This window comes from Xenopus tropicalis, chromosome 1 (assembly GCF_000004195.4).
Source record: "Xenopus tropicalis strain Nigerian chromosome 1, UCB_Xtro_10.0, whole genome shotgun sequence".
In the NCBI taxonomy this organism is placed as follows: domain Eukaryota; kingdom Metazoa; phylum Chordata; class Amphibia; order Anura; family Pipidae; genus Xenopus; species Xenopus tropicalis.
The window spans coordinates 52291841-52313733 of NC_030677.2; the positions used below are offsets into that span (position 1 = coordinate 52291841).

At 36.0% G+C, this 21893-nt stretch overlaps 1 protein-coding gene across 2 annotated transcripts in view; it reads left to right on the forward strand.

Annotated features, from left to right (window-relative positions):
- The window catches only part of fstl5 (follistati like 5), a 262487-nt gene that overhangs the window by 235119 nt on the left and 5475 nt on the right, over positions 1 to 21893 (forward strand). For both annotated transcript variants that reach the window (XM_002934742.4, XM_004911161.3), the window contains 4 exons: positions 3643 to 3761; positions 5379 to 5528; positions 12551 to 12658; positions 21376 to 21500. In XM_002934742.4, coding sequence (XP_002934788.3) covers positions 3643 to 3761; positions 5379 to 5528; positions 12551 to 12658; positions 21376 to 21500 — 502 coding nt within the window. The remainder of the gene's footprint in view (positions 1 to 3642; positions 3762 to 5378; positions 5529 to 12550; positions 12659 to 21375; positions 21501 to 21893) is intronic.

Below are 21893 nucleotides of genomic sequence, written 5' to 3' on the forward strand. Positions count from 1 at the left end.
TTTTTGCTTTTAAATGTTTTTGGCATTTAACAATTAGAATCTAGTGGTTGCTCTGTTGATAAAAGATATTATTTTATTTGCCCTATAATGACAGCATCACATGGAGGTGGGCAAAAGAGAACTGAATTAGGAACAGGAAAATCAGAAAACAAGGGAGACTTGACAAAGGCAGGGCTGGGAACAAACATTGAGGTGAAAAGTAGATAAAAAATATTAGGGAGATGAAGATATAGAAGTATATATATATATATATATATATATATATATATATATATATAAATGTTGGGAAGTATTAATGTGGGGCAAGTATAAATTTTATGAAGATCATAGGCAAATCTATTAATTAGGCTGAAATGCATCCAACTGTATCAGGACTTCTTTTTATATCCGCCTCCCACTATCCTATTTGCATTTGGTAACAACTGGGCAGCTGGAACACTCTGTGTTGCTTATCTATGATCTACATAGCTACATATCGTTATTTGCTATCTTTGTATAAATAAAATTCCAATAGCAGTACCATAACACCCACAACCGTAGCTGAAGAAACATACAAATAATTATGTATCTAAGTGGAATAATTTCTTACCAAAAATATAAAAAATAGAAATCCTTTTACACAACAAGCGTATAGTTCAAGCTGAAAGACAATTTCCACAAAAGCCTAATATTAATAAACTTTTCCAAAAGTCCAAATTCTTTCCAGAGTATCTCACCCATTTACGGATGGTTCTTAATGGTGGTTTCTATTCTAAGAAGAAGTGGTAAGATTGCTGGATTTGCCTGGTTGGACTTAGGGAACTATAGTATTAGTGTACATGTATGTTTTATTTATAACTGTTGTACATTTATAAATGCTATAAAATCGTTTATTGTAATTGTTGTTTTAGACCACTTTACTACCCAGCAGCCTCTCTGGGGCCATGTGTAGTGATGAGCGAATCTGTCCCATTTCGCTTCACCATAAATTCGCGAAACGGCGGAAAATTTGCGTAATGCCGGAAAATTTGTGAAACACATTTGTCGCGAGATTTTTTTTGTCGCCTGCGTCTTTTTTGTCACAGGTGTCTATTTTTTTTGTGAATTTTTCTGCTGTGAATTTTCACTGAAGTTTCGTGGAAAAATGCGCTCATCACTAGCCACCTCCCCCCCCCCCAATGAGGAAGTTATTGCCCACACAGTGTAATGACAACCACCGGGGGCAAGAGAAGGGAGCATGGGCTAGGGGAAGGCAAGAGAGGTTCCTGCCTGGCGCCCTCAATCATTGAACCCTAGGCAGGTGCCCCTTCTGCCTACCCCTAGTTCCGACCCTGCCTAAACGCTGTCTGCATGGAACTTATATGTTTTCCATGTTTCAGCATCGGTTTCTTTCTGCACTGCAAAAACATACAGTACAGGCAGGTTCCTGGCTCCTGTTAAAGACTTACCATAGTGTGTATGAATGTGATAGGGACCTTAGTTTGTAAGCTTCACTGGGGCATGTACTGATGGGATCATGACCAATCACTGTAAAGCACTGTGAAATGTATCATCACTATATAAACAAGAGATGATGATGATGATGATGGTGATTATTATTATTATTATTATTATTATTATTATTATTATTATTATTATTATTATTACCATTAATAATAATAATAATAATAATAATAATAATAATAATAATAATAATCACCATAATCATCATTATCATCATCATCATCATCATCTCTTGTTTATATAGTGATGATACATTATACAATAATAATAATGTGTAATCCTTATTGAATTAATATTTTTTGTATAATTTTTGTATATAACCTTCTGTTATAAAAGCTTTAAAATAAAGCTTTAACATAAATATTGTTCTGTTAATATGTACTAAAACCTTACCCCACAATAATGTTGGGTTAGAAAAATGACAAAGCAATCATATTAGTTGGCTGCAACATTTGTTCATGATACATGATCGTGGAAGGAGAATTCATCACTATGAATTGTGAAATATGTTTTCTGTAAATGAAGAATGTTACAATAGGGATGGTAGTCCCACAAATAATTCAGTGCTCAAAGGTCATGTCTATATGTCTGGGCTTTCATGTCTTTAAATATTCCTGTAGCTAGTGGGAATTAGCATATCCTATTTTAAAGGAGAAGGAAAGTCATTTTGGCATGTTACTGGCAATAGTTTTGCCACATTAGTGCTACCTAGAACACTATATTTATTCTACAGAAAGCTTTACCATATCTGAGCAAAGAACCCTAGAAGCTCCCTCTGTTTAAGATACTGTAGCAGCTGCCATTTTAGTGGGTTCTGAGTAGCTTCCTGCTGCAGCTCTAGGGGCTGGTAGCTCAGATCACACATTCTGATGGGAGGGGGTGTGACTTCTTAAGGGAGGGGGGAGCAGGAGAAGGGAGAGAGCTGCGCAGACCATGGCCCCAGGAATAAAGGATTTTTCTGAGAGAGGAAGTCAGATACGGAAGAACATGTGTACACAAAAAAAGACAAGACATGCTGTGTTTATTTTGATAGAAGACTCAGTGCAGCTTTTTCTTTTATAAAAGCTTTAACTTGAACTTTTAACATAAATATTGTTCTGCTAATATTTACTAAAATATTACCCCACAATAATGTTGGGTTAGAAAAGTGTACTTGAAGACAAAGACATGGGCCAGATTCAAGCCAGTGACAAAAAGTTAACACATGTTTTTTTCAGGTGAAAACGTATAACCGAGATCCAGTTCAAGGAGAAAAAACTTTCCTCCTAATTCCATTTTTTCTTTAATGTCATAAACTGTGAGAAGAGTTTTTCTGAATTGAATTGCACCTCAAATTAAATCTCATCCATATATTTTCACGTGATAAACCTTTTTCTCACTCAATTAAATCTGGCCCATTATGTAGGAAATGTACACGCAATGCTCTTATAACCCTAACAAATACAGGTGTGCTTGGACCTTATGGGGGGAATTTAGTAACATTTAGATTTTCATGGCTTTATAGTTTTTTGAAATTACAAATAAACCCATTTGAATGCCAGCCATTTATCAGAAGATCTGAACTGAAAAAGCATGACCGAAAAAAAAGTGGAAAAATCTCGAAAACCACAAGTTTTTGGTTATTGTTGTGAAGGTTATAAAACCAGCGTAATCCCCCCCCCCCAAAAGCCTCCTAAACTATGAAGCGAAGAAAGATCTTCCAGTTGTAAAAGGGACATTCCATTGACTTCTACATGATGGCGTGGTTTTTTTCTTTTGGATTTGTCACAATTATATCACAAAAAAAAAATCATGTTTTTTTCTGCAACAAAATTGTATTTTGGTTTAAAAAAACGGTAGTAAATGCCCCATTTTGTAAATACTTTTTTCATCTGTTTTTCTTAATAAATGCTGAATAGTACTTTATGTAATTAATACACAGTACAGTATTGGAAATGTGTTAAAGATGTTCATATTTGTTTGTACATTAATTCCTTTTAGCAGTGAGTTTATATGTGACCAAACACTAATGAACCCCAGGTATATGACCTTGTGCCAAGGGAAGTGCTAATGTATGTTAAAAAGTATAGGCAGTATCTCTGCTCTCATAATTTACTGTTCTTGTGCACATCATGCTGAAAATGCTTAAAGTAATATTAATACATTTGTTCTCTCTTTAAGGTTTTGGGATTGGAAACTTATTTTATGTATTCAATAGCGATGGTATCAAAGTGATCCAACCTATAGAATGTGAATACCAGCGGCACATTAAAGCTAGTGAGAAGATTTTTGGCACCCAGGTAACTACATAGTAGTTGTTTTGCTGTTCATTAACAAACAAAGGTATAAAACAGTTTTAAAATGCTTCATGCACTAAAGCTGGATATACATGAGCAGATATAAGCTGCTGACCTCAAACAAGTGGAACTTGAAGTGAAACAAATGGCTCCTCAGGTGTATGGCCACCTTAACTCAGTACATGTACCAATAAATATATGGAAGGCCAGTACTCTGATTTCTTAAATTGATTAGGAAATTAAATCAAACATTAATACAAGTTGACCTTGATAATTATTGTACAATGTACATAGTCATTAAGCATTGTAATGGCAAGCACACTACAGGGCAAACCAAGGTCTGGATATTAGGGATGAGAAAATTTGTCTGGTTTCAGTTTTGTGAAAAATTAGCAAAACTGTCAAAAACTTGCTAAATGCAGCTACCGCGCAACTTTTTTGGTGCCTACAACTTTTTTTATGTGACTGGGACTGGTTTGATGTGACTGAACCTTTTTTGACAGGGCCACTACTTATTTGATGTGACCGCTACTTATTTGACACAACTGGGACTTTCTCCTGGGAATTTTTGCAGCAGTTTCACAAAAAAATTTGCCAATGGCGAAATGTGGAACTTTACAGAGAATCCATGACTGGTGAAAAAATTTGCTCATCACTACTGGATATTACTATTATCTGCTATTCTGCAAAAAAAACTGCAGAATGAATAAAATGTATTGTGCCCATAGCCCTAAGCTGGACTAGTGAGTTTCCCCCTTCAGACCAGCAGTTTTCCCTTGATTATTCCTCCATTCAGAAGCTCGCTGTTCATTTTCATAAACGAATTCTGCAGCCCATTATCAAGCAATTTTGTAGCGTTGATGTTTATTCAGGTTATACACTGACATGATGAGGGCTGAAATCTTTTGAATTACAACTGTATTCTTTAGTAAAAAGCCTACAGTCTTTCCTGGAGTAATCCTGGCTTTGGCTAAATGAAAAAGATAAAACTGTAATACATTTCAAAGGTTATATGAGTAGAATAAGACCAATACCTTTTATGACAGTAGTTGCAGTATGAAGCACATGGATTGCAAGGCTTAAAATGATGACTTTAATGTTACAGACAGTTCAGCTCCATTATCTGAACAAATTAATTTTTTATTGTTCAGTTCTTTACTGTTTTCCTTTCCATCCTGGTTTATTTAAGAGGATCTATAAAAACCCCTTTTTCTAACAGACTAAAAATCTGATTACCATCTAAGCATGTCATTTGATCACCTAAATACTCAGCTTTTAAAGTGTAATAATCATTGAGAAACCGGGCTGAGGTGTAAGTTCTATTATGTGATGCCTTGAACCCACGCATGTATTGCACAAATGCAGGAAGATTTTACTAAACCATTATAGCGTCAAATATGTACTGTAAAATAAATAGGGATAAGGTAAACTAAATGAATTGGTTGCTTTAAGGAATAGACAATGGAATAGACTTTCACAAGGAGATTCCGAACTCAAAATAGTATTAAAAAAAAAATAAAACCCCAAAAGCAATTTCTAACATGAAGATTCTTTTCTGTCACAATCCCAATCATGCATCAACCTATAATGCTTTATGAACATTTTTTACTTTACATCTAGGGTGAAGTCTGCCCGAAACATGATGGAGAAGAAACTCAGATTTGCCAATGGGCATCTGCAGTCAGTGTCAAAGACAAGTTTATATATGCAGCACAACCTCACCTGAACCGGGTTCTTCTGGTTGATGTACAAACACAAAAAGTTGTGCAGGTACAATATAGTTTTATTTCTACTATTATTTAAATTTTTATCTTTTATAATAGAAATGCATGTAACTATAAATATTTGGTTGCTTCTTTAACTATTATTATTGTAGGGACCCATAGGTATTAGAGTCCCTATGGCTTTAAATCCCTACTACCTATTTCCTAGTGCTGTTGCTGGGCAAAGCACCATGTATCTAGTTCACACTATATTGTGCCTTATTGGTTTACTTAGAATGACCACTCCCCTTGTAGACTGATAAAGTGTCTAGCAAGGAGGGGTGGCTTCCTCTTTGGCTGCCTTCTGACTCTCAGGAACATCTCCATCGAGCCTGGGATCAGACTTGGCCCCAGTAAAAGCCAATTGCCCTAGAGTAGCCCTTTGGTGCTCTAGTGAAAGTCGGGGACAGGGCCCCGTGAATGAGGTGAAGTTAGTAGGAGGATAGATACTGTAATAGCACACTCTATATAGTGTGAGATAGTCAGGGCAATTTAGCATGAGCAGCATTCGCTCCACCATAGGAGATCTTAAAAAGGGTTTAGCAATACCCAGGCTCTGTTTGCCTTACTGAAGGGACCGCAGTCAGACATAGGTATCAGGCAGTATCTTCCCCTGATCCACCGTTGCTGTAGGGATCCGGCCCAGTACCAGGTGATCATCCTTAGGATTGACTATATCTCCTTATCTACCTCCACTGTGGTGTTACTCTGCCTTGCCTAACTACAACTGTTATTAACTGCTGTAACATCTACTTCAGTATTGTGAGTATTACCATGCATCAACCCTGTCTGTAACAATAAATGTTTAATAGTTGATCAGCAAAAGAACCTCTGGCGTCCTATTTACTATTACTACACCATACAGCATCAGGGAGGTGTAGTTTAACACCATCCTCATCTCCAAAATAGCTCCTAAAGGTCATCTCCCACCTAGCGGAGGCCCATCCTGGGAAAGGGGGATCGTATGTAACACATGCTCTACCTAATACTAGTCTGGACTGACCCTTTACTGGCCAACAAGGTGTTACATTATTTATTATTTATTGCTGCAAGAGCCAACACAACCTGACTCACCTCAATTAAAGTTCCTGTATACAGTACATTGCTACAGGAAAAGCATAAGGATAGATATCCACTATTTTGTGGTTTTGTTTAGCTGAATTTAGGGTAAAATACATAAAAATGTAAGAGTGTAATGACTTATTTGCTTTAGTTTAACATAGGCTAATACTTACTTACTGTAAGAAGGGACTTTAAATGAGCTCATGTGTCCGCATTAAGACAATGCTTGGGACTCCTTGCACACCAGGTGGTCAGTTGATTTGGGATCTTGGAACTTGGAGCCTGAGAAAAGTCTCACTGTTAATGTTTGAAACTATAAAATAGGAAGCACTGAGTTCTAAAATATTACAGATTCACAGTGACACCTCATACCTCTCATACCTCATAATCATTCAATTTTTAATACTGTATACAGAAGCAATATAGCGCATTTTCAAGTTTCTTTCTTCGATTTCTGAAACTGCTGTCATTTGACCTGGAAGGTTAGCTTTGTTTTGCTTACAGCTGCAACAAAGGTCATCCAATTACAGATATTTCATTTTAGATGTCAAAAGTCTTCTCCTATCAATAGGCTTTGTACTGTATTCCAACATTATCCTACCTCATTTTAAACTGATTTCTAAACCTCAAGTTACAAGCCTGCAGAAATAAATTAACTTACATCAGATACATCTGTGCTGTTCACTGTCTGGGAAATTGCAGAGCCTTGTAAAAGTAGCTGTTTTATTACAAGTTTTAACACACTTTGAGCTTAGAGATCTATCATGGTTTTGCTTTGTGACAGCGCTCAGTTTTATATAACTCACAAGATGAACCTGCAATTTTTGTTGTAAGAATTCAAGAATTTGGTTTAGTAATTGGACATATCAATAGCTTTTGGTATAGAAGTTGATATTGTATCAAGAAAATTAAATATATTTTATTATGAAAAATATTTGTGTATTTGAATAACTTCATATAGCATTGCACTGAATGTTCGCCTAATCCTATCCCTTCACTTATTTCATATTATTTGTTATGTGATGCTCATGCCAACTTTGTTCTAGAGAATAACATATAAGCACCTTCCTACTTTATATTTTAATGAGGGATTATAAATACCTGTGGACTTTTACTGTTCCGATACAAACTATTAATGTTTAGGCAAATTTCCAATAATGTTTGATTGCAGATATTCATAATTTTATTAGACCACTGCACTAAAATTGACATTGGCACATGTATACTAAATTACACATTCCATACATATTGTAAATCACTAAATGGTGGATTAAGGGAAAGGATCTTGTTTTGCAAGATTCTTTAATAGATCACTTAACATAATATAAACTATCTGTTGGTTAATTATTTGTTCTGGAGATGTAGTTTTCCTTTAACACTGTGAATAATAGTCATCGACGTGACAGCAGAAATTACCAATGCCTGAAACGCAAGAGCTATAACACTAAAATGAACAAAATGTCTCCACTTATCCACCAACGTCTCATGAATACAGTGCTGCTGAACAGGCAGTGCCATATTCATCAGGAAAGCACAGGTCCAATTTGGGGCACAAGGACCAGCAACTGTAGGTGAACATTGTAGGGATAAGGTGCAAAGTGTGAAAAACAACATTTCTTTTGTCTGTTTTTTTGCACTTTGAATCCTTCCCTGCCATATGTAAATAAGGCTGCAGATCTAAGATGTTTGTTGGCTAAATTGATACACCATTTTTATAATGCGCAAATGTAAATATTTTGTTTATCAACAACAGGTTTTTGGATAATTTGTCAATTAATAACCAAACATGTGTTTTACCAAAGTCATCAGTTCCATTAGTTTGTCATAAACAAATACCAGTATTTGTGTGTCTTTTGTACAGTACTTTTTGCAAGCTATTTTCTTGTGTCTTTTTATAGTTTTGGGGGGTGATACTTTGTATTTATTACATTAAATAAAATATATTGTAACAGATTAAGTCATCTTAAAGGGGTAGTTTGCCTTCAAATTAACTTTTAATATGATGTTGATATTGATATTCTGATCCGCTCCTTTCTGCCTGACCTGAAAACTGCAGGTGGAGAAAAGCATAGGAAAAGCTATATGTGAACAGGGCCTTAATATTAGAAATAGTGTTGTTTAGCAGTTTAGCTATGGGTAATAGCACCAGTGATAGCACCAGTGAGCATGTCAGTTTGGTATGGTTCTGCAAACCTGCAAGAACAATGATAATAAAATATGTTTAGGTTAAAGAATAATATTAGAAAAACATTGCCTGAAGTGTCAAGACTGCCTGCTGTTAGCAGCTTATGAAAGTGGAAGAGCGTTTAGCCCAAATTATACGTTTGTTTTATGACTTATGTTACATGTAAAGCGTTTATTGTAGTTCAGCTTTTATGAGCTTTTAGGATTTTCCCAGTTTAGACTTAAAAATAAATAAAATAAAAAAGCTTTAATGTATGTAATTTGTAATGCTGTTTCTTCTGGTAATTTGACTTTTATTTCCTTGAAAGAGTCCACTTTCTGGTTCCGCCTCTTCTGCCCCCAAATTGGGATAATTTGTAGTAACAGTTAACAATTGTTTACAAGATTGAGCTGCGTATTTCAATCAGTTATAACATTTATTTCCAAAGCGTGTTTTAGAAAGTATGCGGTACAAAATTATAATTTGAACAATTCTGAAGTAAGACTCCACTTACCCACAGAAATGCATTTCCTTTTCTTTAAATACACGCTGGCTATTTAGAAGTATTGCTGGGTTTTATAAAAAGCAGAAAAACAGAAGAAACAAGTACTCATTGTTGTAGTGGAAAAGGAAAGCTGGTTCAGCTGGGATGCAGAAAATGCTTGTTAAAATAGCCCATGAGTGCACTTATGTGTCATCAGCAATCTCAACTAGTCATTAGCGCATTATCCTGAGGATCTATATCATTAGTTTAAATTAGCTGCACTTAATTAGCCAGCTGGTACCTTCTTTGACAAACAAGTAATGAAATACAATCCCATCGAAAATGTGACCGAGTTTGGGTAGCTTTGTTTTTATGTATACAAACTGTGTTTGTATTTTCTATAAAATGATTTAGTATAGAAAGTCATCATGAGTGGATTATACACTATTATGTGTTGCCATATTTCCTGCAGGACAGCTAAATAAAATATTGTAGGGCCTACTTATTATGCTGTGTAAAAAAAGGCGACAAAATTCGCCACACATCGGCAGGCTTTGCCGCATAAAAACGGCATCCAATTCTTTACACTTTTTTTCTTCTGCCGGAACTTACATAAAAAAATAACAGTGTAAAATCTAGCATTCGCCATCTGGTCCCGATGACAACTTATTTGAACAACCCAGCATTCCAACCAGGCACTGCAGCTTTGTTCTACTGCAGATGGGCCAAACTCCAACTCATTACTATTTGGGATTTACTTAACCCAAGGACACATACAATTTTACTGTTTCAGGCAATCCAAGAGAGTCATCCACAGGCAAACATCAGACTGTTCAAATACTTTCAGATCTGCCACTTTTTGGAACCATACATTTTCCTATGCTAATTTAAGCACCCTACAAAAATTAAGAATTTGGCAATCAAGAAATTACCCCTAAAAGGTCTAATTTCTAAAATGTATAACTTTTTCCCCACTGGACAATTCCCAATATAGACATGGATATATGGATAAATGGGACCAAGTCTTGCTACAACCTTTGCCTCCTGAGGATTGGACACTTATCTGGGGCAATGCTAGACAAATGGTTTCCTGCACATGACAGAAGGAACACATTTATAAAATACTAACTTTTTAGTAGTATACCACAGACAGACTCCATAAACTTTTTCTGCATATCCTCTCCCAATGCTGGAGGAATTGGTGTTCCCAAAGCACGATTCTACACATATTCTGGCACTGTCCCTTTGTCCAGCCTTTGTGGGCAGAGTTAGCAAAACTTCTAAGTTAACTATTAGCTTGCCAAGTCCCACTAGAGCCTGTCACCTTCTTGCGGGTTAAGCCAATACCAAATCTAAGGAGAAGTGGCCAATCAGATTTTAACAGTTTAGACACATTGACTAAATGGAAGAGATCAGAGCCACCAACTGTAGCTGAAATAATGAAAAGAGTAAATGCAAATAAGGTATTTGAGTCGGCATTGCTACTATTCAAAACAAGACAAGCTATTACTGTACTTCAATACCTGTCCCCATGGAAGCTACAAGGCTTAGCCACCACGACTTTCTGACAAGCTCATGGCTATATTATAGTATCTTACTGTTATAATCAGTTTATACCATTCACATTATATTATGCGCTTTATTGGCATCCAAATTATTATTACAAACTGTTTAATTGCAGATTATTCTGTAGCATACACAGTTTAGATAGCTCTGTTCAAAAGAGTCAATCATTTCCTACCACCTTCCTAGATGCACCTTGTTTTTAAGCAGTGTTTAATTTGTTTGAAAATTAATATACATATTATTATATATTGTTTAAAAATAATATATTAATATAAATTAATATAATTTGGACGGTTTTACTTTACACAGCTTTTTACACTTTTTTTGGCAAATATCGTTTTACATAGCATAATAAATAGTATTTAATCATTTAATCATGTAATTTATTATACTACAGCATTTTAGACATGGTTTTGGTAATATCAAATCTCTCTAGAATATTGTATTCAAATAGGTACAGTATATTAAAGAGGAAGGGAATTCCAGCCTTGTCCAGGAATTTTCCAGGCTTGTCCTTCCAAACCACTTTGTTGTTGCACCATCTTTTGCACCTTCAATTGAGCTCTCTGCACTTGCCGCCCCTGGTAACTTTGGGGGCACTGCCGCCTAAGGTGAGTTTCTCAACTCGCCTCATGGTAGCAGCGCCCCTGCCTTTATGTACAGTAGCTATATAAGTTACTGCCTTATGTATATGCTGTTGGGTATGTCAAGGGAAGAATAAAAAGCCATTGTAACCCATTAACTTTTTTTATAGTTCAAAGCAGATTTTGCACGTTTTTACATTATTTTGCAGTGGCACTATGCTACTGAATAATAAATGAACATTTTCTCTAGAATATGAAAGTACAGAGAAACTAATCTGTTTGAATTGAAAATATGTAAGTGTTGTAAAGATATATCAGTAGCTATGTCATACTAATGGTAGTTTCACAAAAGTAATTTTTATTGCTGCTCTCATTTTAATAATGATTCTAAATGGTTTTGTAATTCAGCAAGTCATCTTGTAATGATGATGATTTGTGGCTTGCATAGTTCTTGTGTTACTAATACTATCACTGACCGTGCTTATTTGCCCAGTGTTGTTTTGGGCAAAATGACCAAATTAAGGAGCAATTTTGAGGATATATTCGGGATGATAAGATTGGTCATTGGGGACGTTCAATTCTTGCATGGACTTAGTTAATACCCTCTACAGCAGCTTTATGAACCAAAGTAGAGCAGCAGGCAGAATTTATTTTTATTTACGTCTCCCTATAAAAAGATTGAGTTAAATGTAACTAGTCATAATTGTAAATGTTGTTTTGTAATATTTGTAAAATGTTGGCTCAAGTTTTATTTTTGGTTTGATTTTAAGATTTTCAATTTTGTAAGAGGTGATCACGTTATGAAGATATGAGGAAAAAATTGAATACATGTTGTATCATTCCTACAATAGGTCAAGATATCCTTATTATATATTGTAAAGGGTTCACTTGCTATATCAAGCTCCTTAAAGCAACATTTTATGTGTGTTTTTCATATTTATTTTTATAAATTAAATTCCAGATTTTTCCATAGAGGGAGTGAGAAACAATGATCTCACTTTTTATCACATGAAAACTCTACTGAAGTCTATGGAAGAAAAATGCAATCTCACCCATAAGTTTTCATGTAATAAACCATAAGATAATGTTTTCTGGTGGAACTGCATCTGGCCCTTTGTCATTTTGTGTTTTAAATGTATTATACAATTGTTTTTCTTTTCTTTTTGTAGATTGTAAGCACTGACCCTTTTCCCGTTAAGCTTCACTATGACAAATCACATGACCAGGTCTGGGTTTTGAGCTGGGGAAATATGGATAAATCATCTCCCACATTGCAGGTATGTATTTCTTTTTATTTGCAGAGCCATGCCTTTATAATAAATACAGTGATAGGCCCTACATTTATCATACAATCAGGTGACCTCAGAATAATGTGGTGGGCAATGGTTGGCAGTCAAGAACAGTAAGGGGCAGATTTAGAGCTTAATACATAAAACTCACCTCCGTTATATTCATTCCATTGGAATTTTCAGAAGCGTATTTATCAAATGGTGAGTTCTTTTTTTCACCCATTGATAAATACACTTCTAAAAATCCCCTAGGAATGATTAGAATGTGGGTGAGTCTCTAGGGGACAGATTTATCAAAATGGGAATTTAGAGCTTAATACATAAAAACTCACCCATGTTCTATTCATTCCTACGGGATTTTAAGAAGTCTATTTATTAATAAGTGTAAGTTAGAACTCACCATTTGATAAATACGCTTCTAAAAATCCCATAGGAATGAATATAACATGGGTGAGTTTTTATGTATTAAGCTCTAAACTCCCATTTTGATAAATCTGCCCCTATGCACACTTATGCAACCACATTATTTTAGTTTTTTTGATTTCAGTTTGTTTTTCAATTGAGTGGTACAGTTTATAGGTCACATTAAAGGTGGAAAAAGTTCTGAAAGGATTTATCTTTGTCTTATTTTTGTATAGCACAGGAACCTGACATTTTACCAGGGGTGTGTAGAGAAGTTCTAAACTCACATTTTGATAAATATGCCCCTAGGTATCTGATATGAAGCAGGTGGGAACATTATACAGTATATATAAAAAAAGATTTCTGCCTAGTGATGAGTGATTTTTTTCCAGATGCGGATTCACTTCTAAATTCCATCTTTTGCTATTGGCGATTCTTTTTGCAAAACTGGTGAAAAAATTTGCCACAACAAAAGTTTGCAGAGTGAGATACTCGCGCAAAAATAGTCGCACATTTTCACTGTTTCGCAAATTTTTTGGTGAAGGGAAATGGGACAGATTGGCTCATCACTATTTCTGGCACCTTAGGTAGGGTCAAAGCTGTAATTTAGGGGGGAATAGGGAGAATATTACAATACTACTGATAAGTCTAAATGTGAAATGGATGTACTTACTAAGTGCAAAAGGGTAACTGTATGTAAAATAAAATTCGTTGAATTGTTTGATTAGCTTTAGAGTGCAATGATTATTTTGCTAATCATTTCTTTTCTATATTTTCTTGTATGCCAGACAGACAATATAAGCTGCATTTTTTAAGTAACAATTAGAAACACAAAATCCAGGCTTGGTAACTAAAACCTATAATTGTTTTGTGTATGAAGAGATGCTGGAAATAGCTGTAGATATTTATAGTTACAGTATGGTTACCTTTACTGGTCTATCAGGCTTAACATTGCAGCCACAACAATCATCTCAAAAGTGTGTAACAACTAAATCTACAATCAATAGTAATTTTCAGGAAAAGATTACTGTTTCAGGAGCCAAGTATACAATCAGGTCTTGGCTTGTCTCTGACCTAGTGTATTAACCAACCTTTTACCATTATTTCTATAAGTCTGTTAAAAGAGATGTGTTTCTTGTAGAATTCATACCCTAATTGTTTACATGAAAACATTTTATAGGTAAAACATATTAAGTAAAGGCAGTAGCAGATTAGTAAAAATTAATACAAGCATGGTCTATACATACATATAATATTGGTTTTGGCTGAAGGAAGATTTCTTGTACATGCTCTGTGGTTCTACCATGTGAAGAAGAAAACCATCTTCTCTGCTAGGTAGTCAAATAGTAAACTACCTTTAAGGAGAACCCACTAGAATAGTGGGGAGAAAGCAGGTAGGGGGCGGATGGAGGGTAGTAGAAGGGGTCTTCTGTTCATTAGTTCTCCTTTAAAACACCCAAACTAATCTAGATGAATTGATATTGCTAGCATTAAAATAAGGGGATATGGTTGATGTTAGTTTCAGAAACATGGCTTGGCTTGGGACAGCTCTTCTTGGGACAGCTTATCACTATAATCACACTGGCTCACTGGTTATAGCAGTGAGGTGCATTGTGGTGAACTTCATATCAATGCAGTCTGGAATGGACTGTCATTTGTGGCAGTGTTTCCTTTTGAGACCACAATCCTACTTTACTGGGGGTGGGGGAAGTATATAATAACTAAATAACTTGTTATTCTGGGTGCTACTAACAGTGTCCTTCTTAATAAATAATGTTTTTATCAGAAAAATTTAAAACATTGGTTATGTATCTCATACTTGTGTATCTGTATGCTACCTCTTATAATAATTCAGTTCTCACTAATATATTTAGAATACCTTTCACAATACAAAATACATATCATCCACAGTTTTTGAAAAGAAAAAAAGGAAAAAGAAAAATGAATGCTTATTACAGACTCTGTATTATTTTGAAAATCAGAACCCTGCAAAGGAATATCAACTGATAGCTAGTGATGAGCGAAACGGCGAAAAATTCGCGAAACGGCGAAAATGTCGTGCGACAAAAAAAATTTGTCGCCCGCGGCTATTATTTTGTCGCGCGGCTATTGTTTCGTCGCCCGCAGCTATTATTTTGTCGCGCGGCTATTGTTTCGTCGCCCGCGGCTATTATTTTGTTGCGCGGCTTTTGTTTCGTCGCACGCGGCTATTATTTCGTTGCGCGGCTATTGTTTCGTCGCCCGCGGCTATTGTTTCGTTGCCCGCGGCTATTGTTTCGTCGCACACGGCTATTATTTTGTCGGCCGGCTATTATTTTGTCGCGCGGCTATTCTTTTGACGCGCGCCTATTCTTTTGACGCCCACGACAATTATTTTTTGATGCCGGCGACAATTTTTGGACGTGCGGTGAATTTTTCCGCGGCGAATTTTTTCATCCGTTTCGCGAAACAATCCGCCGATGGCGAAACGTGGAAATTCGCCGCGAATCCATGCCTGGCGAAACATTTCGCCCATCACTACTGATAGCTACTGAAATAGCAAAGCTTATTAATCTAGCAGCTTAAAATACATTTGATAAAGCAATAAACTACAACCTAAACTTGAAATCTTTACAGAACAAATAACCCTCCATGCCAAAGACACAAGGGAACTTGAGAGTTTCAGATATAAAGATGAAACTTCAGTTTTCCAATCCAAAATATCTTACTTGGAAAAAATAACAGATGAACGTTGAACAAAAGCAGATAAACAGACATTAGGGGGCGGATTTATCAAAGTTCGAATTTTGGATGTTTCTAAGTACGATTGCTAAAAATTCGTATTAATAACGATAATTTCTGATGTGCGTAAATTGCATGAAAATTTGTATTGTGGCTGTACTAAAATATTGTGGTTACGATCCAAAAATTACAATTTTTTTTTATCTCAACAATCATAAACGCTGCGAAACCCTTTCTGACTTTGATCCTTCAATGCATGATTTTGGAAGCCTCCCATAGGACTCAATGAACTCTGCAGCTCCAACCTGGCCAAAAGATATTCATGATACTAAAGCTTGAATGAATTCTGAAACTTTTGTTAAGTATGAAAAAAATTGTACTTTTTTAGCAATACAGGTATGGGATCCCTTATCCGGAAACCCGTTATCCAGAAAGTTCCAAATTACGGAAAGGCCATCTCCCATAGACTCCATTATAAGCAAATAATTATAATTTTAATAAATGATTTCCTTTTTCTCTGTAATAATAAAACAGAACATTGTACTTGATCCCAACTAAGATATAATTAATCCTTATTGGAGGCAAAAAAAATCCTATTGGGTTTATTTCATATTTGAATGATTTTTAGCAGACTTAAGTTATGGAGATCCAAATTATGGAAAGACCCTTATCCGGAAAACCCCAGGTCATGAGCATTCTGAATAACAGGTCCCATACCTGTATTATCGTTAACAGTACGAACAGTTCTAAACTTTAGAAAAAATACAAATTTTTTGTAAATGTACCCATTCGGACTTTGATAAATCAGCCCCCTAGATATAAAAACCGAAGTCAGAGAAATTTGAAATTTGAAATGCCAATACTATGTGGGACATTATATAAAGAAGTGAAAAAAAGAAACTGTAGTGTTTATAGGGGTCACTGACCCCTCCCCCAACTCCCAGAAGTGCAGAAGTGAGGGATAACGGAGGGATGATTCTGAGGTGAATATCTCTTCAGCTGCACATTTTTTGGTAACTATGTATATGGCAAAGATTGTTCTATTAATTGAACTATTAATGAGCTGGAGAGAGTGCAGAGACTGCAACTAAACTGGTGGTAAAGGGGATGGAAGATTTAATCTATGAGGTTAGACTGTCGAAGTTGGGGTTGTTTTCTCTGGAAAAGAGGCGCTTGCGAGGGGACATGATTACTCTGTACAAGTACATTAGAGGGGATTATAGGCAGTTGGGGGTGTTCTTTTTTCCCATAAAAACAATCAACGCACCAGAGGCCACCCCTTTAGATTAGAAGAACGGAGTTTCCATTTGAAGCAGCGTAGGTGGTTTTTCACGGTGAGGGCAGTGAGGTTGGGGAATGCCCTTCCTAGTGATGTGGTAATGGCAGATTCTGTTAATGCCTTTAAGAGGGGCCTGGATGAGTTCTTGAACAATCAGAATATCCAAGGCTATTGGGATACTAATATCTACAGTTAGTACTAGTGGTTGTATTTATAGTTTATTTATGTGAGTATATAGATTGGTAGGTGTGGGTTGTGAGTGCTGGGTTTACTTGGATGGGTTGAACTTGATGGACTCTGGTCTTTTTTCAACCCTATGTAACTATGTAACTATATTAGTTTGTATATGTTGTACAACAGTGAGCAACCCTTTTAACTCCTATTGGCTGTGTCTCCTGTCAGTCTGACATTGCTTCCTGTGCCTGAGACAAATCTAACATAACAGTATGTTAGATTTGTGATATGCTGAGTCTGTTTGCCTATGCCATTGCAAGGGAGAAATTAACCTTAACCTTAAGCAACTTTATGCAACCAACTGGCTAGAGTGCACAAACAACCAATGAATTGGTCCAATAGGAAAAAAAGTAAGGGCAAAGCCTGGCCATGATAATGTAAGCATATAGGAAGTTCTCAGTGTGTCAGGTTCAAAATAGGCCACTCCCATCCCTTCAGAAAACTGATCAGAGAGACAAAAGAAGGACTGATTTAACAGGTATAAATAGTAGCTTTTACAGTGGCCTTTGTACTTTTTTATGGAAATGGATTTTCTAACTCGCTGAGAGCATTTTTGTCGGTTTAATATGATTTGGACATTGAAGGTGAACAACCCCTTTAAGGCATTTGTTTTTCTTTAATAAACTGCAATTATTTGATTTTTCAAAAAATATTTTTGAGTCTATTCACCTTCACTGGCGAACCATGAAGAAAAATGAATCTCTAATTTTGATAAAGCTTCCCCAAGAGTATGTTTTATGCTGTGGGAAGCTGAGCAGAGGGACTGCAATCTGTATCTCTGTATAATTTAGCACTAGAATTTTTTTTAATTCGTGCAGAGTAGCAGCCACATCAAACTGTACTTAGTATCCATGGTAACAATTTCATGAAACAAATGCCATTTCATTTTCCTCCAAAGTATTATGTGAAGTGAGCATTTATAATGAACACATTAACTGTATAATTTTAAATAAGATTTCATTTTGAACAAAGTAGAAATCATGTTCATTGAGTTGCAACCATTTGCATGACTAAAGCACCCCCATAGCTCGCAGACACCAGTATTAGTTGCCGGCAGTGAAGAATGCACGCTCGTAGTAAGTATCCAATTAGAAATACCTGGTCAGCTGGCTCTAAAATAAAGCCTAGCCTGCTGGTATAAGTGTGTGTTTTTCTAGTGTAGAAGGAAATCTTTATAAAGAAGTTTTATTAAAATCACTTAATCGCCCACCATATTCTTATTGCTTTTGAAGGATAATTTATAGGCATGTACTTTCTTCTTTAACTTATTCCACTATACCTATATTACTGAAATATCACTGAATACAGCCTACCATCTCATCTTATATGAACATTGCTTTTATAAGCTTCATTTTTTCTTCTGCTCAACTTATCTTGATAGCAGAATTAATGTAATGAGATGGAAATTGAAATATTATCTGGTTATGCTAATTTCGTTTTATAGAACATAATTATTAGTGTAGTAAAGCTATATGCTAATGTGGCTTAGCTAATGAAATCAATGATTCACTGGCTACATATTTGCTGCACAGGTGTATGACATGATAGTTCTATGACCATTGTGGTATTGCCTTTCCTGTGACGTTCATTTTCCCCAGACAGTTACACTTCCTTACTTGCTGATGGAGTAGATAGACGTTATAAATGTGTCTAAATGCTAATAAACCTGCGTTTTAATAATACACCTTTATGGAAATAGAATATGGTAACATTTCACATTTCAAATTTAATTTCCACATGAATTCAAATTCTCTTGAGAACAAGCATTTTCTTAGCATTTTCAATAATATTCTATTCTTTTTGCAAAGCATATATTCCTTCACAATTTTTTTATTGCCAAAAATATCCTAAAATCCTGGCCCAAAACTACTTTATAATAAATCATATACATAGTAACATAGTAACATAGTAAGTTGGGTTGAAAAAAGACATACGTCCATCAAGTTCAACCATAATGCCTATATATAACCTGCCTAACTACTAGTTGATCCAGAGGAAGGCAAAAAAAACCCATCTGAAGCCTCTCTAATTTGCCGCAGAGGGGAAAAAATTCCTTCCTGACTCCAAGATGGCAATCGGAAGAGTCCCTGGATCAACTTGTACTAAGAGCTATCTCCCATAACCCTGTATATGTGTTACAAACTAATATAGGCCTAAGTTTGCCACCTTTTTGTTAAAACTATACTGGCCAGGGTGGGTGCGGGGCTGTGCGGGGGGGGGGGGGGATTGTGATGTAATTGGCGAGATTTCACAGGGGTGGCAGAGCCAAGCCTCATGGAATTGTGCCTCATGGAATTGTGAGGTGATTTGGTATGCATTCTTATGAAAGAATGGTGAAAGGATTCAAATATGTTGTGTTTTACTATAGTGTTTACACTACTGCAACACCTCTTTGTAACTTTGTGTAAAACACTATAAATAAATAATATTCTTCCAATAGCACAAGAAAAAGTAATAAAATTGTACATTGGTAGGGCACAGAAAATCGAAATATTACATATCCTCTGGTCATAGATCATTAAGAGTGTGGGAATTTGTTGTTCCAAATAACTTAATTGATTTTAATTAAACAATATACAGAAAACATAAGCTCTTTGCATGTGTCCGATGTTGAGCATAACGGACTTGTGGCATAACTGATTATAATCTCTTTAAAGGGGCATTATATCCCTTTGTTCAACATGAGTGCTATGAGTAAGGCTTGTCCTGAATCTAGAGTATACCAGGGTTTTTCAAATGTGTACATTAACAAATGTTAATTTGTGAGCAACTGGTTCTGTTTTATCCAGCACGAGTTCAAGAGCACAGCCATTCCACTATTCAGAAGTACTATGTATGTGAGCACTAAGGGGCATGTTTTTTTCGCCTTTTAGAGCTCTTGTTCTTCTGTATGGAGGAGTAGCAAATGCTCCCTTTGACAGTAATGTCTTAGATTCCCAAGGCAGGCAGTGCTCAATTCAAGGTGCATTCCCCAGGTCACAATGCTCTGAAATGAAGTGCAGAGATCTGAGGCTATTTGCACAATAGCCCATGCAGTGGGCAAAGTGCAAAAGAAGGTAGTGACTCATTTAAACCCCACTCAGTGAGCATGAAATACTATACAGCTCCTGGGCAGCATGATGGCGCAATAGTAAGCACCCCTACTTTGCCGATTTAGGGTCATTTCGAGCCAGGCCACTATCTGCTAGGAGTTCATATGTTCTCCCTGTGCGTGCATCAGTTTTCTCAAATGTACATCCAGGCAGGTTAACTGGCTCTTGATAATATTGACCATAGTATACAGTATATGATAGAGATGTGAATGATGTATAATCTCTGTAAAACAGGGTCAGACTGGGGGGTGAAGGGCCCACCGGGGCTCGCGACCATAGCCCCCCCTGAGGGGCCCCCCTAACCCCCCTCGCTGGGCCCCCACCCGACGTCCTTCCCCGAGCGCGTAAATTTAACGCGTCGGGGCAGGAGCGGTCGGGCAGGGGGAGCTCCGCAAGGGTCTGACCCTGCTATAAAGTGCAAAAGAACAGAATAGCGGTTTGTAAATATTTTATTAAAAATACACACTTACATAAATATTTTTATGTGTTTGTAAATATTTTATTAAAAATACACATTACTCCTTTATGGCTATCTCATGTTCATTGGTATAATTGATTTTATAATTTTGGTAATTCTATAATTTCATCATATTATTCCTTTGGTGATGTAGAAAGTAGTTGTATAATTATTGCACAGAAATCAATTTTGTGACATCATTTTTGTTATGTGATACATAAGTAATAGGATATTTAAATAGGTTGCTAATAGTGATAAGTGAATCTGTCCCATTTCACTCTGCCGAAAAATTTTTGAAACCGCGAAAAATTTGCAAAACGTGGGTGTTGCAGAATTTTCACAGAAGTTTTGCAAAACAATTTGCCAATGGCGAAATGTGGAAATTTGGTGAAAAAATGTGCTTATCACTAGTTGCTAACAGAGTTCAGTAACATGTTTGTAATGCACCTTAATTTAGAAAAATGTAGAATCTTCAAAACCAAAGATTTATGTTTAACTGTTTATTTCTGTTTATTTGCAGGTTATCACGCAAGCCAGTGGAGGTGTTTCACATCATACAATCCATACTCAGCCCGTTGGAAAGCAGTTTGACAGAGTTGATGATTTTTACATTCCTGACACCACACTTATTATCAGTCATATCAGGTAGTTGTTTTTAAATGCTAACAATAAAATGAAGGCAAAACGCCTATAATCAATCATACACCCATGTCCACAAACAGCTGCAGTAAGAGAGAATGATTTCTGAAATAATCAAGTTACTTTACACTGTGCCCTTTTCAGCATTTTCTCTCTCTATATACAGCTCTGTAACAAAGAAATGAACTTAGGAGGGGGAGACTAAATCCAGTTCTGCAGTGACTGTAGAGTAAAAGAGATAGGTGTATGGTTTGATTAGAAAATATTGATAAATGCATTACCTTTATTAAATAGCACCTATTTTCAACATACATTTGCTTTTATTAAGCCTAGGTGTGCATACTGTTTTAAGAAACAAACAGGAATCTACAGACTTGAACTCATCATATTCTTTCACTC